This window comes from Panthera pardus, unplaced genomic scaffold (assembly GCF_024362965.1).
Source record: "Panthera pardus isolate Hobbes unplaced genomic scaffold, ASM2436296v1 HiC_scaffold_13, whole genome shotgun sequence".
Classification (NCBI taxonomy): Eukaryota; Metazoa; Chordata; class Mammalia; order Carnivora; family Felidae; genus Panthera; species Panthera pardus.
In genome coordinates this window covers 74,017,895-74,042,425 of record NW_026526688.1, presented here as the reverse complement: position 1 = coordinate 74,042,425, position 24,531 = coordinate 74,017,895, and the positions used below count along the sequence as shown (strand labels likewise).

The following is a 24,531-nucleotide window of genomic DNA, read 5'->3' as shown; positions in this document are numbered from 1 at the left end:
GTTCTTTTTTTTTTTTTTTTTAAGAAAATGTAGTTTGCACTTTTTAAGAGACACTTTTCTGCCTTTATTTGGAGGGGATGCAGATTATCTTAGGCCTTCTGTAGAATCATCCTATTTCTCAGAAAGCATGTGTTTTCATAAACAGTCATAAAATATATTTTAATGTTCCAAAGGTTACTTGCTTTTCTGACTTTTGGACCCAGCCTCATGAATTATATTTGAGTTACTGAGTTCATCTCACTACTAGTTGGGGCCTTTTCAGCCTCAAGTGACAGACTCCAATTATTTGGTTAAGCATTAAAAGGAATTTGTTAACTCTTTTTTTTTAATTTTTATTAAAATTTTTTTAAAAAATATTTATTTTTGAGAGGGGAATGGTGAGGGGCAAAGAGAGAGGGAGACACAGAATCTAAGGCAGGCTCCAGGCTGTGAGCACAGAGCCCCACTCAGGGTTCAAACTCATGAACCGTGAGATTATGACCTAAGCTGAAGTCGGACACTTAATTGACTGAGCCACCCAGGTTCCCCAGGAATTTGTTAACTCTTATAATCTGGAAGAAGGAATGTTGTTGGCTTCAAGGAGTAAGTGAATTTGGGGATTCTCCCTTCATCTCTCAGGTCTTTTATCCCCACGGTTGGCCACGTTTGCCCCCATTATAGCTGGAGGACTAGTGTGAGGCTGGGGTACACATCGGCTCCCTACTGGTGCTAAACCAGGGTTGTAGCTGAGGTGGCAGAAGGGAGGCCAAGAGTCTGGTGCCAGGGTTCACCTCAGTTTGCCATGCTTTTTGTGTAGCTGGTGTTTATAAATACTGTAGGTTTTGATTTCTTCATTCTGGGATTACCAACCTACTCATTCAAGCAGTGGACCCAAAACAGCCATCCCAGGAATGTTGTAATAACTAGTGATGCTGATTCAGATGGTTTATCAGAGATGTGAAACAGGCCCTCACCCCAGATGCTTCCTTCTGAAAGATTCTCCCCAGCCAAGGGTTAACAAAGTGCGTCTCTAGCTTGATCTCTTCCATGTTGTTCAGTGCCTGATCCAATGCCTTATTTTTCTCAATAGTTCAATATCCTCCTTGTTTTTTTAACTTCTTAGTTATCTTGATGTTTTCTTAACAATTATAGCATCTGTAATTTAGTAATTCACTCTAATCTGTATACCTTTGATGTGATTTTTTTTTTTAAGGTGAATAAAAAATACAACTTACCTGACACTGGTTTTTAAGACTGTTCTATACTTTCTTTCTTTCAGAATTAGATTTGGTAAAGGTTTAAATTGAAATTTAGGGAACTTTTTTTTTTAATGATCCTGTGGTTCTGCTGTGTTATGGTAGGCTGACTTTATACTGGATAATTAAAAAGATAATCTGAGGCCTGAATTGTGATTTTATGAATCCATGGCATCAATTGAAAAGTTTTTCTTTAACTTAACAAATCCTATTCAGCAACTGTGCTGTAAATGCTTGGGACACGTTGGCATGCAAGACAAACCAAAATTCCTGTCCTGGAAAACGTGCCGTCAGTTGGGGTATGGGAATGACACGGCAAACCTAAATACAATAAACAACTAGAATGAATGGATGTTTGGGGCACCTGGTGGCTCAGTTGGTTAAGTGTCCGACTCTTGATTTCAGCTCAGGTCATGATCTCATGCTTCGTGGGTTTGAGCCCCACGTGGGGCTCTGTGCTGTCAGCACAAGGCCTGCTTGGGATTCTCCCTTTCTCCTTCTCTCTCTGCCCCTCCCCTGCTTGCATGCACGCTCACTCTCAAAATAAGTAAGTAAACATTAGAAAAAGCTAATGGATGTTTGAAGACAATACATGGTATGGAGGAAATTAAAAACTGGGGACAGGGAAAAAAAAAGATGAGGATGGTGGGTGGGGTGGGGGCTGTCATTAGGATGTGGAGGCTTATTAGAAGGGAGAGATTTTACTCAGATCTGGGGGAAGGGAGTTTGCCCTGAGGCTGTCTGAAAGAACAGCCAGTACAGAGGCCTTTAAGGTGGGAACTAATGCCAAGTGTTCACCGAGCAGACTGAGAGTCCCAGGAGGGGAGGGAACTGAAGGCAGTGAGGTCACCCCAAGGAGCGTGGTGCAGAGTTCTTGCGAGACCTTTGAAATGGGCAGTCATTGCAGGGTTTTGAGCAGAGCACAGTGACGGGATCTGGATTAGATTTAGAAAGGCAGGTGTCCAGCCTGGACTGCAGGGAGAGCAGTTGAGGCCATTAGAGTCAGTAACCAAGATATGTGGGAGATGAGAGTCCTGGGGCCATCAGAGTGGTGGTAAAGGTGGTGGGATTCTGGATTCACTTTGAAAGCAGAGCTCACAAGATTTCCAGCAGATTGATTTGGGGTGTAAGGTGGAGAACAGTCCAGGATGATTCCAAGATTATTGGCTTGAACACCTGAGCTAGATGGCTATGGATAGAGTTGGGATAAGGTCAAGGGTTTTGCTTTAGACTTTTTTTTTTTCTTAATGTCTCGTAGACATCCAGTTGACCTGTGGGTGGGCAGCCAGAGGGCTGCGCGGGAGGCCTTAAGTTTGAAGTGATGCTGGAGCCTGAGATTGTACCAGATCAGCAAGTGAGGGTGTATGGCAGGGAGAGCGAAGCCTGGAGCCTGCGGGTCTGTGTCTTAAAGACACGGTGGAGGAAGAAGAGCCCACGGAGACTGAAAAGTTGCCAGTGAGTTAGGCATTGAAACTTTTGTTAGCTTTTTAAATAGCTTATAAATGTGGAAATGTGTTCTTTGAATTGATAAAAAGAAATGATCACAAGTAATATTTAAAAGGAATGTGACTTCCTATTGCTCTTGAGTTTTCTGAAAGCACATAACTGAACATTTTTAATATTCTCATAGACATTGAGCCACTTAGCAATTTTGGAAAATCAGGAAAAAGAGATGTTACCGACATCCCACCCATCCTAACATTGCTGTTAATATTTTGGTAATTGCCTTTTCATGTTCCTCTGTGTATTTTTTACTTGTACTCATGCAGCACGTGACTGTTTTGTTTCCTTTTATTTACTTGTTGGCGGCATTTTTTTTTTCATGGCGCTATAATCTTCGAAGCACACTTTTTTTACATCTTTTTTTTAAGTGTTTATTGCTGAGAGAGAGAGAGCGCGTGGGAGCCAGCGCGCAAGTTGGGGAGGGGCAGAGAGAGAGGGAGACACAGAATCCGAAGCAGACTCCAGGCTCCCAGCTGTCCACACAGAGCTTGAACTCATGAGCCACGAGATCACGACCTGAGCCAAAGTTGGACGCCTAGCAGACTGGCCCACCCAGGTGCCCTGAAACACAATTTTTACTGGGGGGGGGGGCTCCACTTCTTCTGGAGTTGGCGTTCCTCCACAAAGGGATTGGGTGGTTGCCACCAGCTGGTCTTTACTTCCCTCTCCCTTCTCCGCTGGGCCCCGGAATCTGCGCTGGATTCATCCTGTGCTTTGTCTAGGGATGGAGAACGCTAGAAGGAGAGATGGAGATGTTTGAGGAGAGATGGGCCACGACCAAGTCTGAGACGGGCTGCCAGGCTGGGGCAGGTCTGACCGGTGGGAGGGTAGCGAGCCTGCAGAGCCAGACAAAGGGAGGGAAAGTCTGTGAAGAGGGGCCTCTCTCCTGGGCTGGGGTGACCTAGGCCGGGCCCTCTTTCTTCTGTGACATCTTCAGCAATAACACTTCAGTGCCTCAGGGGTTTGAAAGCAAAATTACAATTTAAAAGGAAAACCCTTCATGCACTATTTGCATATGAGTGGCGCCTGTATAATTAAGAACAATTAAATTCCCTGGGCTGAATTGAAAGGGAGGCTCCAGCTACTTTCGTTGCTGTTCCAGTGGAGTGCAGCCTGGAACTGTCAGCTCCCTTGAATTAAGTTGGAGGCATTCTGCCCGCCTGCCTGCCTCCCCCCAATAAATTAAATTTTAAAACGGACACTCTTAGCCTGGTCCTGATTTGTTTCTCTGGAGTCTATAGACATCAGAAGATCAGTCTTGGCTATTTTGCTTCTCTGCTGACCTTAGAACTGACACTCCTCTACTCCCTGGGCAAACACTCGGCTGGGTTCTTTGCAAGCTCTTTGCATACAGATTTCATTTACTCCTCACAGAGGACCTGTGGTGTTACCTTAATTTTATAGTAGAGACTGAGATTCTGGTCACAAGAACAGTATGTAGTCTCTTCACTCATCTTTCTCTTGTGGGTTGGTTTCTGATTGGGATCCGGTAACCCGTAGGCCCTGGGAATGAAGCAAACTCCTTTCACTGCTAAAACCTTTTTTGGACTCTTCTGCCAAGACGGAGTAGGAAACAGGATACCGTCTTCCCTGTTCTTCCTTTTCTGGTTTTGCTGGAGCTCTGCATTGTGTCACCCTGTTGAAGGACCTTGAGTAGAGCAGGAAGGTGCTTGCTTTCCTTTGTAGGGTTCCTGTCATCCCCCCCAGGGGAAGGAGGCAGTGCAGGTCAGTAAGTAAGTGTGTTTCGAGCAGGCTTTGAAAACCTGAATAATTTTAATTCCTTGCCTTCACCGCAATGTAAGTGGTGTTGTGCTCCTATTGGCAAGGCCCCTTCTTGGACTTATTCCTAGGAGGTCAGGAACACCTGTGTGTCCCTTCTAGCACCTCTTATTTGTCTGGTGTGGTCACATTGGCATGGAATACCTTCCTACCCTGGGTTCGCTGACGTGTCTCACAGAGGTCCTCTCAGGTCCCTGCGTGGAATTGTCCCTTTGTGTGTGGTTAGGAGGCAGAACCATAGGTTCTCAACTAGAAGGTAGTTTATGTGTGCTCGGTCCTAAAAGCGGTTCATCTACAAGCATTTCTCAGTTTACACCAGCTTGTGATCAAAGCCACCAAAGGCTACTACCACAGTCAGTGGCTTTTCTCAGTGAAAGGCAGCCAGGAGCCATCCTTTCTTAGAATTTTCTTTGTTTTGCCGGCACAGTTGGGTTACATTTATTGCTTAACCATGTAGCGTCCTGATTTTGGGGGAGGCTCTGGTTCTGGACCAAAAGGAAGGCTGATGCCCCTGGAACCTGTGTCCCCCAGGGCCAGCAGAGGCTGGAAGGATGGGGAGGTTACACGGCATTCGTTCTGTTGAGCAGTGGCCCCAGCAGCTTGTGGTGTTAGAAAAGGGTGAGAAGTTGAGGTGCCTGAGTGGCTCAGTTGGTTAAGTGTCCGACTTTGGCTCAGGTTACGATCTCGTGGTTCGTGAGTTCGAGCCCTGCGTCTGGCTCTGTGCTGGCAACTCAGAGCCTGGAGCCTGCTTTGGATTCTCTGTCTCCCTCTCTCTCTGCCCCTCCCACTTATGCCCTCTCTCTCTCAAAAATAAATAAACATTAAAAAATGTAAAAAAGGGGCGCCTGGGTGGCGCAGTCGGTTAAGCGTCCGACTTCAGCCAGGTCACGATCTCACGGTCCGTGAGTTCGAGCCCCGCGTCAGGCTCTGGGCTGATGGCTCGGAGCCTGGAGCCTGTTTCCGATTCTGTGTCTCCCTCTCTCTCTGCCCCTCCCCCGTTCATGCTCTGTCTCTCTCTGTCCCAAAAATAAAAAAAAAAAAAAAAAAAAAAAAACGTTGAAAAAAAAAAATGTAAAAAAAAAAAAAAAGAAAAGGGTGAGAAGCTGTTTCAGTTAGAATTAAGTTTTCAGGTAACAGTTATAATGGTTTAAAGTGGTTTACAATCGTTACAATATCACTGGTTTAAAACAAGATCATGTGTTCCCTTTCCTGTGAGAGTCTGGGCATACACAGCCCCTGCCTCCAGAAAGTCTTTAGGGAGCCCTGCTCCCCGCAGATCACCACATTGCCTTCCCTGAGGTACTGGGTCTGGTATTCAGGATGCAAGTTGGACTTTTGTGTTCACGGCAGCAGATGGGAGGAAGGAGGGCCAGAGGGTTCCTGGAAGCTGCTGCACGGTGCTTACCTCCTGTTTGCCACTTGGTCCCATTGCCACCCCCAGCTGCAAGGGAGCCCTGGAAACGTGCCTGGCAAAAAATTCTATGAAAGAGAGAGAGAAGGGATGTTAAGAGCAGGAGAACAATTCCTGTCACACAGGGATTTCCCTGGGAAAGAAACCATGAAACCTTTACCATTATTTCTCAAGGGAAGATGGTTTTTGACATAACACATTTTAAAGTTACCACCCCCAAGCTCCCTATCCTTAGGGGGGAAAAAATAACCCGGCCCCTCTGATTTATATTAAGGAGTAATTGTCTTTCTGGGAACATTCTAGTTTAGTTTCTCTGTTGTCAGTATGACTTGGGTTTCACATGAGAAAAATCCGCTTTTAAGCCATTGTGAGTGTGGGATTATATCTTACTAGAAGTGAGCTTGGCAGTAGGAAGTTATGCTCTGTGGGCAAGTGTGTGGTGTATGCTAGTGTGTTTAGTGGACAGCTGGACAGTCCACTTAAAAGAGCTGCTTCTACATGAAAGAAATATTCAGAGGGAGTGTTCTTTTTTTTCCCCTTTCCTTTTCTTTTCTTTAGTTTTCTCTTTCTTTCTTTCTTCCTTCTTTCTTTTTTCTTTCTTTCTTTCTTTTCTTTCTTTCTCCTTTCTTTCTTCTTTCTTTCTTTCTTTCTTTTTTCTTTCTTTTCTTTCTTCTTTCTCCTTTCTTTCTTCTTTCTTTTTTCTTTCTTTCTTCTTCCTTCCTTCCTTCCTTCCTTCCTTCCTTCCTTCCTTCCTTCTTTCTTTCTTTTTTCTTTCTTTCTCCTTCCTTCCTTCCTTCCTTCCTTCCTTCCTTCCTTCCTTTCTAAGAAGACTTGACCTTGTTGAACAATGACACGTGGCCCAGGTATTCTGAGAAACAGGAATGCCTGGACACACAAGTTACTATTGTGCAAAACTGACAGTTGCCGCGCCCTTCCCAGTAGCTGACACTGCAGGCCCTTCACTCGCTCCGGCCAAGAAAGCTGCGAGGCTGACTGTTCAAGGAACAGTGTAGACATTTTTCATTAGATTTTTCCAACAGTATTGCTAAGTCTTTGTAATTGCCTGAAGATTATTTTGATAATATTGTTGACATCGAAATTAAAAAAAAAACAAAAAACAAAAAACTCAGGGGCGCCTGGGTGGCTCAGTTAGTTGAGTGTCTGACTTTGGCTCAGGTCATGATCTCATGGTTCGTGAGTTTGAGCCCCGCTTTGGACTCTGTGCTCACAGCCCAGAGCCTGGAGCCTGCTTGGGATTCTGTGTCTCCCTCTCTCTCTCTGTCCCTGCCCTGCTCTGTCTCTCTCTCTCTGTCTCAAAAATAAATAAACGTTAAAAAATAAATAAATAAAAAACAAAATCAGTTCATAGTGTTTGAATTAAAATGTTGTCCTGGGATTTGAAGTTACATAGGGTTATTCTTTCATTTAGAGTTTCAACCAAGAAACTCCAAGAAGTTACCTTATATATGTCGGTTTTTACCTTACGTGCCTTTCTGTAGTCTGTGTGTCGTCATTTGCGTTTCTCCCCTTGTCTGGAATCCCTCCTCCACTTTTACCTGAAGGTGGCATATCCAGCCTTACAAGCCCTACTCCATTCCACCTCATCCAGAACACTTTTCCTAACCTGCTTCACACTGTTTTTTCCCTCTTACGGACTCTGGTCCACCTCGTACTATATGCAGCACTGTAGGCACATGAAAGTTAGGCAGCCTCTTATTCATCTTTGGAGGTTTGGGTCACACTGCCTTGGCTGTTGTAATATCTTAATGCAGGGACACGGAAGAAGTTAATGGTCAGAGATACAGCATTGCTGCTTTTATAATGTGAATAAGTGTAGCTGTCCAGTTGCTTAAAAGGTTATAGATGAACTTTAAATAATAGTTAGTTCATGTCCAGAGAACTAATATCTAAAGTTATATGGACACTTCGAGAGCTCAGAGTTGGTTTTCTAAAAATAGCCACAGTATTGAATGAACTTGCATTGTCTCCCTGTGATTGAGAAGGAAAAGTCCTTCATCCCTAGTCTGCCTGGCAGTTCCTTTAGTGTTCGTGTGAATTTCTGCCTTTGCTTCCACTTCTGATGTGTAGCATCTGGCCAACTCTATTACTACTTGGAGATATCTACTACTGAATTACTTTTTCGTCCTAACTTGTCCTAGAGCTGAAAGGTAGTACAAAATACATTTTGTATTCTGCAGACTGAAAAATCACATTTAATTATCTTAACATGTAGTAGAATCTAGGAAAATATGTTAAATCTTTATTTTTTTAAATGTTTATTATTTATTTTGAGAGAGAGGAGGGGCGGGGGGAGAGAGAGAGAGAGAGAGAGAGAGAGAGAGAGAGAGAGAGAGAATGAATGAGAATCCTGAGTAGGCTCCTCACTGTCAGCACAGAGCCCAATGCAGGGCTCAGACCCACGAACTTTGAGACTGTGACCTGAGCGGAGATCAAGAATTGGGAGCTTAACCGATTGAGCCACCAGGCACCCCAATATGTTAAATCTTTAAAACATAGATGAGAAGTCATACATTGCATAAAGGCATAAGTTGGAACAGGAGTTAGGAAACGTGGACTTAATTACCAGCCTTTTTCTTTTTATTTATGTATTTATTTCTCCTTTTCTTTTACAAGTTTTTGCAAATTCAACCACTTAACTAAAGGGGTTCTTTATGGCATATGGACTGTGGTATGATTAAATATGTAAATATAATAATATATTTTAAAATTCTTTGAAATGCAAAGGTAGTGCTCTTTTTGGGTTCCCAGACCCAATGCCAGTGTGTATGGGGGTTCCCACGTACAACACCAAGCAACTCTAGGACACCAGTAAGGTGTCCAAAAATTCAGCTCACTTCTAATACTACCTACTCAGAGATTGCACAGGTTAAAGGGTCAGCCCTAGAAGACCGCCCTCCCCACTGGATCCCCATGTCAGACACCAGTCTGTGCTCTGACAGCTACAGGTGGGTATTTCCAGTGACCTTCTCCTTAGGTTTGATTAATTTGCTAGGGCAGTTATCAGAACTCAAGGAAACACTTATGTTCACCATTTGATTGAATGATATGGTACAGGATAAGAATCCAGAGCCAGATGAAGAGATACATAAGGCAGAGTCTGGGGAAAGGGCACTGAACTTCCATGCCTACTCCAGACGCGCCACTATTTCTGCATCTCTACATATTTACCAACCTGGAAGCCCTAGGAACCCAGTCCTTTGGGTTTTTGTGGAGGCTTCATTACACAGTAAGTATAGACTAAGTCATAGGCCATTGGCTGAATCAACCTCCAGCCCCGCCTTTCTCCCCTCCCTGAGGAGTTTGCGGGGGGGGGGGGGGGGGGGGGGGGGTGACCGAAAATTCCAAGTCTCTAATCACAAGGTTGGTTCCCCTGCAACCAGCACACCCACTGTGGTTGGGTTCCATAGTCCATTAACATGACAAAAGACACCTTTGTCCCCCTTAACACTTGGGAAATGCCAATGGTTTTGGGACCTGTCAGCCAGGAACTGTGGTCAAAGACCAAATATATATGAGGAATAAATACTGACAAATCAGAATATCGCAAGTGTTAGTGTCACTATAAGGAGGGGACAGATTTGAGTGGTGTCAATGTGCCAGGTCCCAGCAGAGTCCTCAGCATCCATTGCATGTGGAGTTAAGAAAAGTACAGGAGTCAGAATCTCAACAAGTCTCCTGGTTGGGCAGGTAGGCCGCCACTCACCAAGAGGAGAATACAGTAGACCCTGTATCCTCTGAGGATAAATTCTAAGAGCCCCAGTGGACGCCTGAAACTGTGGGTAGCACTGAAGCTCTGTCTATACAGTTGACCCTCAAACAACATGGGGCTAGGGGCACTTACTCCGTGTGCAGAAAGTCCACATATAACTTTTGACTCCCCAGAAATTGAACTACAAAGAGCCTATTGTTGACTGGAAGCCTTATTGATAACGTAAACCATCTGTTAACACATGTTGTATGTTGTATGTGTTATATACTGTATTCTTACCGTAAAGTAAGCTAGGGGAAAAAATGCTAAGAAAATAATAAGCAAGAGAGAGTTCATTTACAGTACTGTACCATATTTATTGAAAAAAAGTCTGTGTATAAGTGGGCCTGCACAGTTCAAACCTGTGTTGTTCAAAGGTCAACTGTGCTGTTTCCCCCCCCCCCCCCCATCATACATACCTCTGACAAAGTTTAATTTATAAACTAGGCACAAAGGCAGATTAACAACAACAATAATAAAATAGAACAGTTATAACTGTATACTATAATAAAAGTTGTATGAATGTGATCTCTCTCAGAATACCTTACTGTACTGCTCTCACCCTTCTTGTGATGATGTGAGATGATAAAATACCTACCCTAATGAGATGAAGTGAAGTGACGTAGCATGAGGCTAGTAGTGACCTTCTGACTGTGTATCAGAAGAAGGATTATCTGCTTCTGGACCGTGGTCGATGGTGGGTAACTGAGACTACAGAAAACGAAGCTGTGGATAAGGGACTACTGTGCAGTGCTGTGATCCAATGGGAGTCTGAGCAAGATGTTGAACTCCACCATGGATTCCATTTGGATGTGCCTGTGGGCCGTCTGTGGGATGGTGTCTGGTACATTTGGAAACCCCAGTCAGGAGCTCAGCAGAGGGGTCCAGGCCACAGATACACAGTCTTGAGAAATGAATCAGTCAGACCATGGAAACCAGCTCTGGCTGATTTAAGCAGAGAAAAAAAAAAAAAAGGAATTTATTGAAAAGATGTTGGGCAGCTCTCAGAATCTCTAGGAAGACTTAAGAACCAGGCTGAGAAAAACAAAGAATGTAAGAGGGGACATAGCAGATAGAACCACAGCTAGAACTGTGCCATGGAAGCAGATGCCGAGGACACTGCTGTCCCTGACACTTAACCATGCTGCCTGACTGCCGTGGTTATTCCCAGAACGATTCTCCATTTTCTTTCCTTCCCTTCCTTGTGGCATCATCTCCTGATGCCCTGCCCGCTTCAGGCAGGTGAAACTGGCCAAGTCTGGGTCATATGCCAGCATTCTAGCTACAGGCAGGTCTAGAAGTATTAGTAATTGGCCCTTTCGGAATCCAGGAGAGGTGACAGTGGGAAGTCTGTGGTTGAAGTAAGGAAACATGGATGCTGGAGAAAGAAGTGACAGATGTCCCTAGAGGAAGTGTCACCCTGTTGGTGATAGCTAAAACTAGGGGGTAGGTGTGCCTGGCCAAAGTGAGACTTTAGGGAGGGCTGAGGAGACAGTAATGTGGGGGAGAAGGGCCTGACAGGGAGGTGAGAAGCAACAGCACAGAGGGCGGAGGAAAACTGGGCAAGATTTCCTAGAAACCAAGGAGGGGCACTTCAGGATAGTAGCCAGTGGGGAGATTGAGTAGCCTCAGCACTTGCCTTCCCAGCTTGCTCTCCCTGATGACCTCAGCAAGAGCATTTGCGGTAGAGTGAGGGAGCAGGACCCCAGAGACGTGGACGGGAGGCGGTGTAGCCAGGGGCTCATTCCCGTTCAGCCACCAGCAGTGGAGTGGGCTTTGGCTGGTTGTGGAAACCCTCAAAGTGTCTGTTTCTTTGGGTGTGGATGTGGGATACTAATAGTACCCACACAGGGTTCCTTGGATTACACAGGATAGCAAAGTGCTGGGCACGGCATCTGGTACACACATCTGGTAAGTGTTTAGTAAGTGTACTTGCTGTCGTTGCTACTTTGACCCACAGCTGAAGGGAAGGAGGGGACTTGAATCAGGTCGGAGTGACTGGAGTATGAGTATCTCCTATATGTAAGTGGAGGAGAAAGAGCAGGAGGGGATGCTGAGAATCCTGGAGAGGGCAGGATGGGTGAGGGCCTGAAACCAGACCAGGTTCCATCCAGAAAGGGGCTTTCGGGCATTAATCTTTGAGAGAAGGAACACCTCATCCCTGGATGGTATGAGCTGGGAGAACGTCTTTGCAACTTGAGGGATGGATTGGTGTGTAGGACTTTTGTCCTGGCCTTGGGAAGGCCTGGCCATCAACATGTAGGGCTGGTTTAAAACGCCAAATATCCCCTTATCAGTGAGGGTGCCTTTGACCACTGCTAGGATTGCTCCAAGGACTTTTCTCTTCTGCCAAATGATACCCCCCACCCCCTCACTCATTGGGGATTCATTAGGGAAAAATACTGGTTTCTGCCTCCATCCTTAAGTGATTATCTGTCAGTAGTTACTTTGCCAGGAAGAATGACAGTTCTAACTTCAGTAGATGTGCTTATGTCTATCATATCTGGCACGGTAAACTCTTAGAAATATTTTTTAAGTTAAAAGGAGGAGCCAAAAGCAACTTGTGGTACTAAGATTATGATGTAGAATTTCATAACCCATGTAGTTATAGAACTTACTTCATAAATCACATGGTTTGGGCCATTTCACCAAAGGCCTGTGGCTGGGTTCCCTTGGATCACTGGAGTGGTTAGGGCAGTGCCCATGCTAACCGTGCAGGCCTTGCTCTGGAGTGGCCGGTCTAACTGTGGGCAGGCTTCAGGAAGGGCTGCCTTAGGCTGGGGCTTCTTGTATCTGCGTAGGGCTCGATCCCAGTTTTGACGTATGACGGAAAGTACTAAATCCCACCGCCCCCGCCCCCCCCCCCCCCCAGGTGCCTGGGAATAGCAGCTGCATCCTGAAAATACCTGGTGTGTGTGTGTGTGTGTGTGTGTGTGTGTGTGTGTGTGTGTGTGTGTGTTTTCTCAGAGTCCAAGGGGATTAACAGTGCACAAATCTCTACCTTTGTGGACTCTGTGGGTCTTTTACAGCAGTCCCAGCCCTGAGCTCTGGTGCGCACTCACATTCTCCTGACTCTAAGGAGAACAGCCCAGTAAGTAGCTCATTAGCGTAACATGTCTTTCCTTGAATACTTCAGAGTCTAGGCTATGGTATTATTTTGCTATGGTCTCCTTTGTTACCTTCCTTGAGGCAGAAGAGGGTCTGTGGACTGTGTGGGAAGCCAGTCCTCTTGTCCTTGTACTCATCCAGTGGCTAAAGCCTGGTCATGGCCATGCTCTGGAGGTATTAGAAGAGTTTGCATGTAAAAGACAGCCAGCTGGAGATGTTGGGGCTTTGAGAGGCAAATGGAAACCAGTGCATTTAGGAATGTGGAAAACCAGACAGTTCCATCTTCTCTGTAGGTGGCCACCATTGTTTCTCAAACCCTTGCTGGAAGGTGAAGTTATTTTTTACCTGTTCAGAAAGGACTATACCAGCCTCTGCAGGCCCTGTTCTGGAACTTTGCAGTGTCCTTCAGAGATTGGTCAAACCTTTAGGCTCCTTTAGGGGTAAGACTCAGTGCAGAGCCACGGTGCACGAGTCTTGTTTTCATGGCGTGTTGTGGTGAGCGTCTGGCTCGTGCACCATCCCAATGTCCTTGTCCTCCAGTAAGACTGTATTGCTGGCTGCCCTCCTGTCTGCTCCCTTCTGTCCTCACTGTTCAGGCTCACCTCCCTTGCCATATGCTTCACCAGTCAGAGACTCCGCCCCAACTTTCTAGTGTGTCTTCCTTACCTGAATGGTGTTTTCCAGATGCGGCCTGTGCTTTCCTTAGCCTTTGTGTCTTCCCTGCTGCTGTTCATTTTGCAAGTGGCCTCCCTTCAGTTTCCATTTGTGGTGACTGTTCCTTGAGGCCCCTGCCCCCTCCCACCCCCACCCTAAACCTTTCCTGACTTTTTCAGAGCTTTCTGTCCCTCACTTTGAACTTTCTTGATCTATGAGTTTTGTTTGTTGGCATCTGAGCCTTGTATGGCTTCCTGGATTGTAACCTTGAGGGGAGGGTCTTCCTAGAGCTGGTCACCTGCCCTGGCGCAGCTAGTCCTTACTGAATGGCCATGAGCCGTTGAGGCCTGGTCCACAGTCCTTGGGTCCTGTTGCTCCTTCCAGGGAGGTGGAGCATTGTGTTTGGAATGATGTATTTGGTTAGATAACATTTCTGAGTGGCTTAAACAGTTGGTTATAGTTAATTCATTCCCTACTGAAGTCACTGGACTGAAATTTTTTAATGGGTGTGTCTGATATCAGCAAATAGATATAATTTTCCTAGGAAGAAGGAGTCGAGGCATCTGAATGCCCTTCTAAGGATCCCGGAGCCATGCAGTCTGGTCCAGCTCCTTCAGTTTGTCGAAGAGAAAACAGAAGCCTGGTGTCACATGGGAGCTCATATCATATCTGGGACCTGAACCAAGCTCTTCTAATTTCCAGAGAAATTTTCTTTTCTCTTATACCAGCCACTTTTTTTTAAAAAAACTGTTTCTTTGTTTTCTTCTTTCTTTTCTTTTCTTTTTTTTTTTTAATTTTTTTTAACATTTATTTATTTTTGAGACAGAGAGAGACAGAGCATGAACGGGGGAGGGTCAGAGAGAGAGGGAGACACAGAATCTGAAACAGGCTCCAGGCTCTGAGCCATCAGCACAGAGCCCGACACGGGGCCTGAACCCACGAACCGCGAGATCATGACCTGAGCCGAAGTCGGACACTCAACCAACTGAGCCACCCAGGCGCCCCCTGTTTCTTTGTTTTATATACAAAGAAAAAAGTTAGCTGAAGTTTCCAAAAAAGAGAAGATGATAAAAGAAAAAAAGTCAGGTAATCTTAGGTGATGATATTCTTTCCAAATAATATGTAGATTCCTCATCCACATGTCCTGCTGCTGAGTAAAGATTCAGCTCTTTGCGGCCGGTGGGTGTGTTTAGAAGGGCTAAGAGAGTGTCTGGGGTGGGGTCCATATAAACAAGAGCCCCCGCACCTCAGATTACTGTCACCTCTTGTTCTCCTCCTATGCCTCCCTCCTGTAATAGAAGAAAAATGGTTCCTCTTTTATCTTTCTCTTCTAATAAAGGGCTTTTCCTTATAATTACCTTCCTGGGGGGGGGGGGAGGGTACACATTAGAAATATGTGGCATAATTTTCTAATTTGTTTTTACAAGATGTCTGAGTTTATTTTATGCCAGACAAAGGGAATTCCTAAGAGGGAAAGAGGCCAGGTGAATTGTGATGTAAAAGAAGCATCCTCAGTATTAAGGGCACACATGCGAAAAGGTTAATGCTGACTTTGAATGAAAGGAGCAAAGGGAAGGAATTTTGTCTCTTATTGCTGTAGCTCTTAAGGCTTAAGTTACTTTGATGTCATGGATTTGGAAGTGAAAACCTTGGCGTCTTTAAACACAGTATAATTTCTTAGCTACCACTGATATTTGAGAATACGTGTTGGTAGTTGACTAATTTTTGGCAGTTTGTTGCTTTTCCCCCCTAAAGTTTTTTTAAAAACTTGTGCCTTATGTATTTATTTATTTATTTATTTATTTATTTATTTATTTATTTATTTATTTATTTATTTTTGAGGTGGAGGGGAGGGACAGAGAGGAAGAGAGAATCCCATGCAGGTGCCACACTCAGCCCGATGCAGGTGCCACACTCAGCCCAATGCAGGGCTTGATCCCACAACCCTGAGATCAGGACCTGAGCTGAAATAAGAGTCTTGACGCTTAACTGACTGAGCCACCCAGGCCCCCTTCCCCCTAAAGTCTTTAACAAATACTTGAGGACATGTGCATGTGTATGAATACTCTCCAGGGCAGTGTCTACATCTAAAATGGTTTTATCTACGAGTACTAACTTTTTAACCTTAGACAGTGATGTTAAATCCCCTTGTAACTTGCTCTCCTTTCCAAATTGTAAAGTCGAGTGAGCTGAAACTGACCAAAGAGAAAAATGAATCTGTTCTGTGACTTTTAGGAAGAAATATTGACATGGTTTTACTTCTCCATTATGAGATTGAAATAAAGTTTTCTTCGAAGTTAGAGACAGTCTGTCTGTTTCTAGTTTTATTGCTGTAGGTTGGACCTTTCATATCTGATTTTTGTTGGGTGTGTAAAACTTCCTGATTGTGGGATTTAAAAATCTCTGTTATGATATGAGATGGTGCAGGTTTATATTTCATCTGTTCTATTCAGAGGTAATTACTGCTCCCCATTTGGGACTTTTAAATCCCCAGGTCAGCTCTGACTCAGGCTTAATTGGCTTCTCCATCTGTTCTCATTACTTTTCTTGTTAGATGACAGTCTTCCTCTTAGTAACATGATCTAATATTTATTGCACTTAACTATGTGCCAGGCACGAAGCAAAGGCATTATTATCTCATTTTAACCTCAGGATAACTATATGGTAGATACTGTTGTCATCTTCATTTTAAGATAGTAAGGCTAAGACTTTTGAGAAGTTGAGTGGTTGACCCATTCAGGACTGGAGAGCAGTGGCTTTGGGCCTGGCATCCCAAGTTTGTCTGCACGCTAAAGCTCAAACCCTCACTCAACCGCTGGAGTGCCTTGGTTCCTTGGGTAGGTCTGGTGAACTTGGACAGGCCCCGACTCCATACCAGCTTCATATTTCTGGCCTCGACAGATCTGCATGGGAATTCTGGCTCTGACTCTTAATAGCTATGTGATCTCAAGTGAGCTACTTAAATCCTTAAAACCTTGCCTTCGTGCAGAAGTTGGGTGTGAAATCTGATGATAAATCCACTTTTGGTACGCAGGAAGAGACTATCATTAATTGTTTTACTTATTACTTATACAGTACCCTGACTCTTCTAAGATAATTTTTGGCATGTGAAGTTGCCTGTTTTCCTTTTCTTCTGGAATGCTAAAACCTGGCCAGCTCGATCTGGAGCGGGGTGGCTGTGGTACATTTGATGTTGGCACTTCTTTGCATCCATCACCTCCTGGGGCTCTTGAAAACATTTCTGGAGGCAACTGGGTGTGTTAGTGGTCTTTTTGTACATCGTCATGGAGTTAGTCCTGTCCTAGGAGGCCAGTAAACAACATACCTCTTATCTGTTCAAGCTCAACGCAAGTAGAAAGGTGGGAATTGGGCAGGTGGAGACTGAGATGTCACTTTGATTTAGATAAGGACAGAAAAGTGGAGGGAGGAAGGAAAGATTGCAGCCAGGATCCTTCCTATGATATGAGGATTTTGGAAGGGGTTTTCTGGTTTCTGTATTGTTTGCACCTTCAAGAAAAATGGGAGATGGGCTTGCTGAAGGTCACAAAGCTTCTTTTTGCCAGCAGCTCTGAAATTCAGATGTCCACTCCTGGACCAATCTTGGGACCACGTTTGGTGCAGTGCTAGTTGGTGGGAGGAGACAGTGGAAAGATTGCATTTTAGAAAGCTTGCTGGAGTCTTTGAAAATAGCTACACTTGTTGCATTTAGGGGCTTCTCCAGTTCAATAGTTTTGGATTGCATGGCTTTTAAAATGTCACAAGCATTGATAGTTTTTTGGCGTATATAATATATCACACATAATACAAGTACATACACACATATTTTGTATTTTCTCTTTAAGTATGTTTATGTATATGTATATATATTTTTTTATGTTATTATGTTATACATACATTTTTATTTTACTCTGTTTTTTGGTATGTTAATTTGGTATGTGTCTTGATTCTAAAGAAAAATCATCATAACTGGTTAATAGCTGTTGAAGATGTGACCTGCCATGTGAGGTTTTATGTGATGATTGTTCTTAAAAATACGGACTTGGGGATGGTTTCAGCCTTCAGGGGCATCCCTGGCTCTCTCTGCTCCCATCCTTTCCCTGTTACAACTTTAGAGGCCAAATCTCCTTCCCTCTTCAACCCCTCATCCCCAGTCATCTTACATGTATGTCTTGATTTGGAGTTTATGAAAATAGTCGTATTATCTGAATTCATCCATAAATGAAACCTAAATTAAATGTATATTAAAAATTAACTGCTTCCTCATTTTTGTTGAATGCTTATAGAATCTGTACTTTTGATATGTTATACTAACCATAATCTAAAAGTATCTTAAATTTTTGCAAGTATAGAATTGTATTAGACTTCTAATAATTCAATTTTTACATTTAAGATCTAGTTCAGACTCATCAATAGGGGAGTAAAATTATATCTTGTGAGAGCCCTTGGCCTAAGTGTATACTCTTAACTCAGCATTCAAGTTTCAAAATGGCAACAAAAAATAATCTGTCTTGTCTTTTCTTTTTTAGCTTCTCAGACAAACTATTTAGTGGAAAGGGCTTACATTTTCAGCCATCAGTTCTAGATTTTGGAATTCAGTAAGTATCTTTTCTTTGTAATTTTTAATAACTTGTATTATTTGCATTGTTTGCTTTCAGGATATTTTATATATATGTATGTATATATCTATATGTATATATATATGTATGTATATATATGTATGTATATATATATATATATATACTTAAAATATATTAATATATATAAAAAGTTGAATACATTTTAAGTATATTAATAATATAAGGGATGTTGATTCTGGGGCTTGTTAAAAGGAATATTTTTGTGAAAAGGAGAGTGTAAGATTGTTTTAGCTACTTCTTCAGTTATTAATAAATATACCTTATAATATTTTATAGTGATTAGAATTTGATAAGAAGTCAGTATTAACTCCTGGTTTTTCTATAGCAAATCAGGTTATTGTATAATGAAAACACTAAATATTGATGGTTTCTGAGTTCTTTTCTTTTCTTTTTTTTATTTGAAAGAGAGAGAGAGAGAGCATGCACAAGCGCAAATGGGAAGGAGCAGAGAGAAAGAGGGAGAGAGAGAGAATGAGAAAGAGGGAGAGAGAGAGAGAATCCCAAATAGGCTCCATACTGTCATCACAGAGCCCGATGAGGGGCTCAAACTCACAAACCATGAGATCATGACCTGAGCTGAAGTTGGACGCTTAACCCACTGAGCCACCCAGGCGCCCCTAGATTCTTTTAATTAGATTCATCTGCTTATTTTTACTGCTTGTGATGCTGTGGGATTTACAATTGCATGTACAAACATTAGTTACCACAGTTAAGACTTTGGAAAGACGTTAAGTGGAGAAGAGCACACATGAGCTGAGTGCATTGTGTTAAGAACCGTTAGTTAAGATGAAGGGAATGTGATCTGAGTGTTGGTTGTGGGGCTAATCTGGGAACTTGGAGAAATAAAGAGCATGGTGACACTGTGCAGAAGGGACTTAAGGACTCTAGTTGGCTGTGACACTTAACAAGCGTTTGAAGTTTGAAACTTAAAATGTTAAACTCCCCGGATGCAGAATATTGCAGAACTGAATAGATGCAATTTCACGTGAGTGGAGTTTCAGGTATGGAAGTAAAAGAGTGTTTTAGGTGTCAAAGCTCTGCTTATTTCAGCAGCCTGGAACATCAGTTTTACGAAGAGCTTATTTGAGTTACAAGAGAAGTTATGTGAATGAAATAGGCGTGGTGATAGGAGAGCATCTGGGGTGAGTTAGTGGTGGTCTCCTGGTGTGCCCTCCTTTATTCATCTGGATTTCCTTCTTTCCTTCTGATCATCAAAAGATTAGCCCTAAGGTGAAGGAAGAATGAACTTTAAATATAAAAGTTTCTTGTTGAGCTTTTAAAGGAGATTCTGTAAAGGAAGAAGAGAGAAAAGTGTGAGGGGAGCTTGCTGATTTTACAAGATTCGAGGTGTCTGCTTTTTGGTGTTTGAGTTTTTTACACCTTTACTGTTAGGTAAAGAAACGTTCAAAGCTGAATTTATAATAAAACCTCATTGGTTGCAAATTCTGAGAGATCGCTTTTGTGAACAGTCTTTATTGTAAAAAGAAATTTCAGTGCAGGACCTACTTTTAAAAATATATATATTACAGATTGGTAGATGTAATAAGATGGATATAGTAAGTACAATTAGATCAGGATAACAACTCCAGTTCATAGTATGTTGGCTATCTATAATATGTTTACTCTTCGGTAAGATAAAAATCCTGTGATCAATGCACATGAATGTATAGATGTATTAGCAACATATGTTAATTAGCTATATGCATCAGTTTCTGGTCCCCATAACTGGAAGCAGGTTGAAAAACAAATGTTTAAAATCTTTATACATTAAAAAAATTCTTTTTTGAGTTTACTTTGAGAGAGACAGAGCGAGTGGGGGAGGGGCAGAGAGAAAGGGGGAGAGAGAGAATCCCAAGCAGGTTCTGCTGTCAGTGCAGAGCCCGATGTGGGGCTCAAACTCACGAACTGCAAGATCATGACCTGAGCTGAAACCAAGAGTCAGATACTTAATCAAATGAGCCACCCAGGCACCCCCAAAAAGGTTACTACATTTTAGACTTGAATCATCTTTGGATGATACAGTTTTGTGTATGTAGTACTTTATAGTTCTCAAAGTACAATCATGTCTCTTGTCAGTTGAGTTTTATATCAATCCTAGAAGGATAGTGGACTAGTGGAGGTAGGTATTATCTGAGAGAGTGACACACACACATACAGAGAGGCGCGTGCGTGTGTCTGTGTGAGATTTTCAAATATCTCTATATTTGAGCATGGACTACAGATGCTTATGTATTTCTTGCTAAGAAGTAATGTATTTTGCCCAAGGGCATTTTGCTAGAAGTAACAGAATAAATCTTAGAATTGTCTTCTCATTTCTAAGCACATACCATGCTATTTTTTTTAATAAGCGAGATCTAGGATATGATTAAGGGAATAAATTATTTTTGCTGAAGTTTTAAAAAAGCCTCAATAACAAACTGTAGTCAATTAGAACACTTCTAAAATTAGTCAAGTTTTACCTTACTTTTAACAAATGGTCTAATTTCTAGGCATTAGATTCAAACTTCAGCCCAAGTGTCCTCCTTCTGATTTCTTCACTGCCCTTGTTCAGCTTTTGCTATTGTTTATTTTGAAGTTGACCTTGGGCAAACCCCATCCCTTTTTCATAGCTTTGGTTTTCCTCTGGGTTGCAGAACCAGGAGAGTGTTATCCAGCTGCCTTCTGGCAGCTGCCTTCTGCCTACAATCCACTTTGTAGGATTTGTTGTTAAGGGTTAATATCCCACTGGTCCTGAGATTAAAAGTACTAATCATTCCTAAAAGATTTTAATCATTCTTTTGTAGTATTAAATTAAAGAGTACCTTCCAGTTGTCACTAGTGAAGGAAATTCTTATCCTCATAACGCTTTTAAAAATAGAATTAAAAAACATAGAATAAAAATAGCCCAGTGGTAACCAGGTCTGGGTCAGGTCTGGTGAGGTTTCTGGGGGAACACAGTCACTGGGCTCCCTAGAGTTGCAGTTTTGCAGTACGATTTTTTAATGTGTTTTCGTCTGGGAAACACTTGTATTTTTTTGAACTAAAAATCTTATATTCCAGTGATATGAATGGGAGATAAAGCTTTGAGGACAAGTATTAATAGCTTTGCTGATTGAATCGTATTATTTACCTAAAACCTAAAACCATGGAAGTCTTTATTTTTTTAATTTAATGGAAGGAAAAGACAAATGTGAGCCCCATCCTCCCCAAGCAGGACTCCCTGAGGTGACCTTTTGTGCTCATGGTAGTCTAAAATATTTTTAGTTGTATTAGCTACAAACACTAAAAAAATATCAAGGTTTTGATCACACTGATGTATATTTTATTTATCACTGGGTGTAAAGAACCCGTTTTTGAAAATAACACATTGGCTGTATTAAACCTTCAGTTAAGACTTGTGATTAAAAGTAGTGGGGGCGTTGGCGCTTGGCTTGGCTGACTCAGTCTGTAGAGCATGCGACTCTTGATCTTGGGGTCGTGAGTTCAAGCCCCATGTTGGGTGTAGAGATCACTTAAAAATAAAATCTTGAAAAAAAGGAGGAGGAAAGCTGGAAGAAGAATGTGAGAGATTTGGTGGCAGTGATATAATAGTTTGGAAATCCCACTGTTACACGTAAGACAGACAGCACGCACTTAATTTTCCTTAAAACACACAATTCTTAGTATCAGAGAAGTCAGAATAAAATCAGAGAAACTCAAGCTTAAGGTAGATGAATTTTTGCTGAACTTAAAATATAGTTTTATTTCTAGGCCATATTTAGGAGAGCGGTATATTTGGGTCTCTGCTACTGAGGGCATTAAAACTGGAGAAATGGCTTCAGTGAAACTTTCACTGGCTCTCTGTTTATGACAGTGTGAGTTAAGTGGAGTGAATTTGGTATTGGGCAGTAGGAATCAGAGGTAAATGATTCCAGGGAACATGGCAGTAGGTTGGCCAGAGAGTGCTCTCTGTTCCCTTGCAGTTCCTTTGCTAGCCTTGTGGATAGAAAGCAGAGGAAAGAAAGAATTAACATGGGCGTCCTTCTCAGGGTGTTTGCTGGAAAGCAGACATTCTTACCTTAGTGCACAAGTGTTTTCGAGCCGTGTGTAAAACTTTTGTGTGTGCCCGTTTGTGGAGGGAGGAGCCAAAGCTTTCATCAGGGTTTTCTACAAGACTCATGATTTGAATGGATAAGAGCAAGTGCTAGAAAGTGCTGCTGAATTTTCATTTTTCTCAGAAGAATGGTCTTTAGCAACAATTAAGTTTTCCTTTCATAAGGCTTGATAAAGTCCCTTTGTGAGTTGAAATCCATTCCCCTGGAAAGCCTCTTTAAACTTATTACTCAGAGAAGAAACCCTAAAAAAACTGGGTTTTTCTGAGTACAGTTTCTTACCTAAACATATTTTCATTTGAATCAGAGCGAGTACCTATTTCCTACTCTGAGTATTTGCAAGCATTTAATGGCCCATGTGTGTTGAATTCTTCTAACACAAAAGTCAGTGAGGCGTTACCATTGGTTGGCATTAAATGTGTCTTGTAAAAGACAGGATTCTTTAAAAAGTTTTTGTGGATTGAATGTTTTAGTAATAACAGGATTTAATAATTGTTGCTTTTAACTTTAACGAACATCAACAGCTTTCTGGGATTAAAGTATATATACAATGTGTGTGGGTGGAGGGATGGGTGGATGGATAGCTATATTTAGAACCACATAATACATTGGTTTTTTTTTTCTCCTTGTTCCCCTCCTAGGTTCCTGGGTCACCCTGCAGCAAAGATTCTCTATGCTTATAACCCTAGTAGGGATAGTGAGGTCGTGGTGAATTCAGTGTTTACAGCTGCTAGACATTTTCATGTGCCTCCTGTTCATTGCAGGGTAAGTGTTGATGTACTCTTGGAAACTATGCTGTGGCAGGCTGCCAGATTTTCTTGCTTTCTTTGGCCTGAAGTTTTTACTTTCTGCTCCCTGTCTCCCCCTTTTCTGCTACCCAAACTCTTCCCTTCTGTGTGTTTGCTTTAACATTTATTTTTTCAGTTGTTCATAATTTTGGTGGCTCTTGGTATCTACATGGAAAAAAAACATGGAAAAAAAAGTTTAGAGTCTAAACAAAGTATAATGTTTGTGTATTTAATAGGACTTTTTCATGGTTAAAGAAATATAGTATTACGTGTCTTGAAATGACTGCAAATGCTGAAGCATTTAGTAATTAATACAAGTTTTATAGTCATGGTCTCTTTGCCTGGCACACTGACTAGAATTGGACTCCTTCTAAGTGTAGGAGTAGGAGGCAGTGAATGGCTCCTTATAAAGTTAATTCGCACCGTAACAGAGAGCTCCAGACCCTGGTCTTCTAGTAGTTTAGATTTCAGCGGTCTTTGAAGATCCCAATCACTGGTGGGTTTTATTTATTTGTTTATTTAGTGTACTGATGTCTACCTGATACACTTTTTTTCTTTTAAATATAAGACCAAGGAAATGGTGTAAGAGGAGGTCCACTATTCTGTTTATGATTGTCCAGATAAATGCAGCTCCTGATTTTTATTAGGTATTGCCAGGTTTGTACATCGGTGGCTCCTTCTACTTAAGTAAGGTTAGAACTGTGTTCGATAAAGGCCGTTGAACGCACGTGGGTGCAGAAGAGGAGGGAAAAGGAAGGATGTGAGGGCACAGGGTTCCCAATCCAAAGTGAAAGCACTCGGCAGCTGCCTTGCTATAAGTCTGTGGTATGTCCTTCGATACCTTCTTAGATTGTTGGATTTTGTTCCATTTGGGGGATTCCTAAGGATTCATGATACTTCTGAATCAAGGGTACAGATATGCAGACATCTGTTAACAGAAATTGTCAAAAAGAAAGTCTCTGAAAGACATCTTTTAAAGAGGGCCATTCCCAATGGCTAATTTGGTACCTTTATTTCAGGTAATTCCAGCAATGGGGAAAACGTCCTTCAGAATTATTTTCTTACCTACTGAAGAAGGAAGCATTGAAAGTTCTTTATTTATTAATACCTCCTCGTATGGAGTCCTTCCCTATCATGTAAGTAAGTTTTTCCCTCTTGTCCCATGATTTTGTTGTTGATTTAACAAAGGGGTTTGGATGTTTTGTAAAAGACTTTTGGAAATGTTGCCACCTGACTTATGTTATTAGAATATAAGATCGTTAGTGATGTTAAACTCACCAGCTTTCACCCTTCTTCTGCATCCCATGCCACACACATGGGACTGTCTTCGGCTCAGAGTACAGAGCTGTAACTCTCACCATGAATCTCTGAAGGACATTGGAACAAAACACAGAAGTCTACCGTATTCTATTTCTGTTATAAAATAGAGTGTACTTTCAGAACTCTCTGCCCTCACCTCATGAGCAGTCCAGAGGGAGGAGCTATAAAGGCAGTCTCTACTGATTTTGCCTTCGTCCCTGCTAGGCTCGGGAATATTTCTGATCAGGGGACAAGGATTGCATGTTTGGGGGCCAGTT

At 42.4% G+C, this 24,531-nt stretch overlaps 1 protein-coding gene across 2 annotated transcripts in view; it reads left to right on the top strand.

The window, feature by feature from the left end:
- Window positions 1-24,531, top strand: part of TMEM131L (transmembrane 131 like) — a 170,188-nt gene that overhangs the window by 63,108 nt on the left and 82,549 nt on the right. For both annotated transcript variants that reach the window (XM_019441230.2, XM_019441228.2), the window contains exons 4-6: window positions 17,986-18,054; window positions 22,808-22,931; window positions 23,974-24,090. In XM_019441230.2, the coding sequence (XP_019296775.1) occupies window positions 17,986-18,054; window positions 22,808-22,931; window positions 23,974-24,090 (310 nt within the window). The remainder of the gene's footprint in view (window positions 1-17,985; window positions 18,055-22,807; window positions 22,932-23,973; window positions 24,091-24,531) is intronic.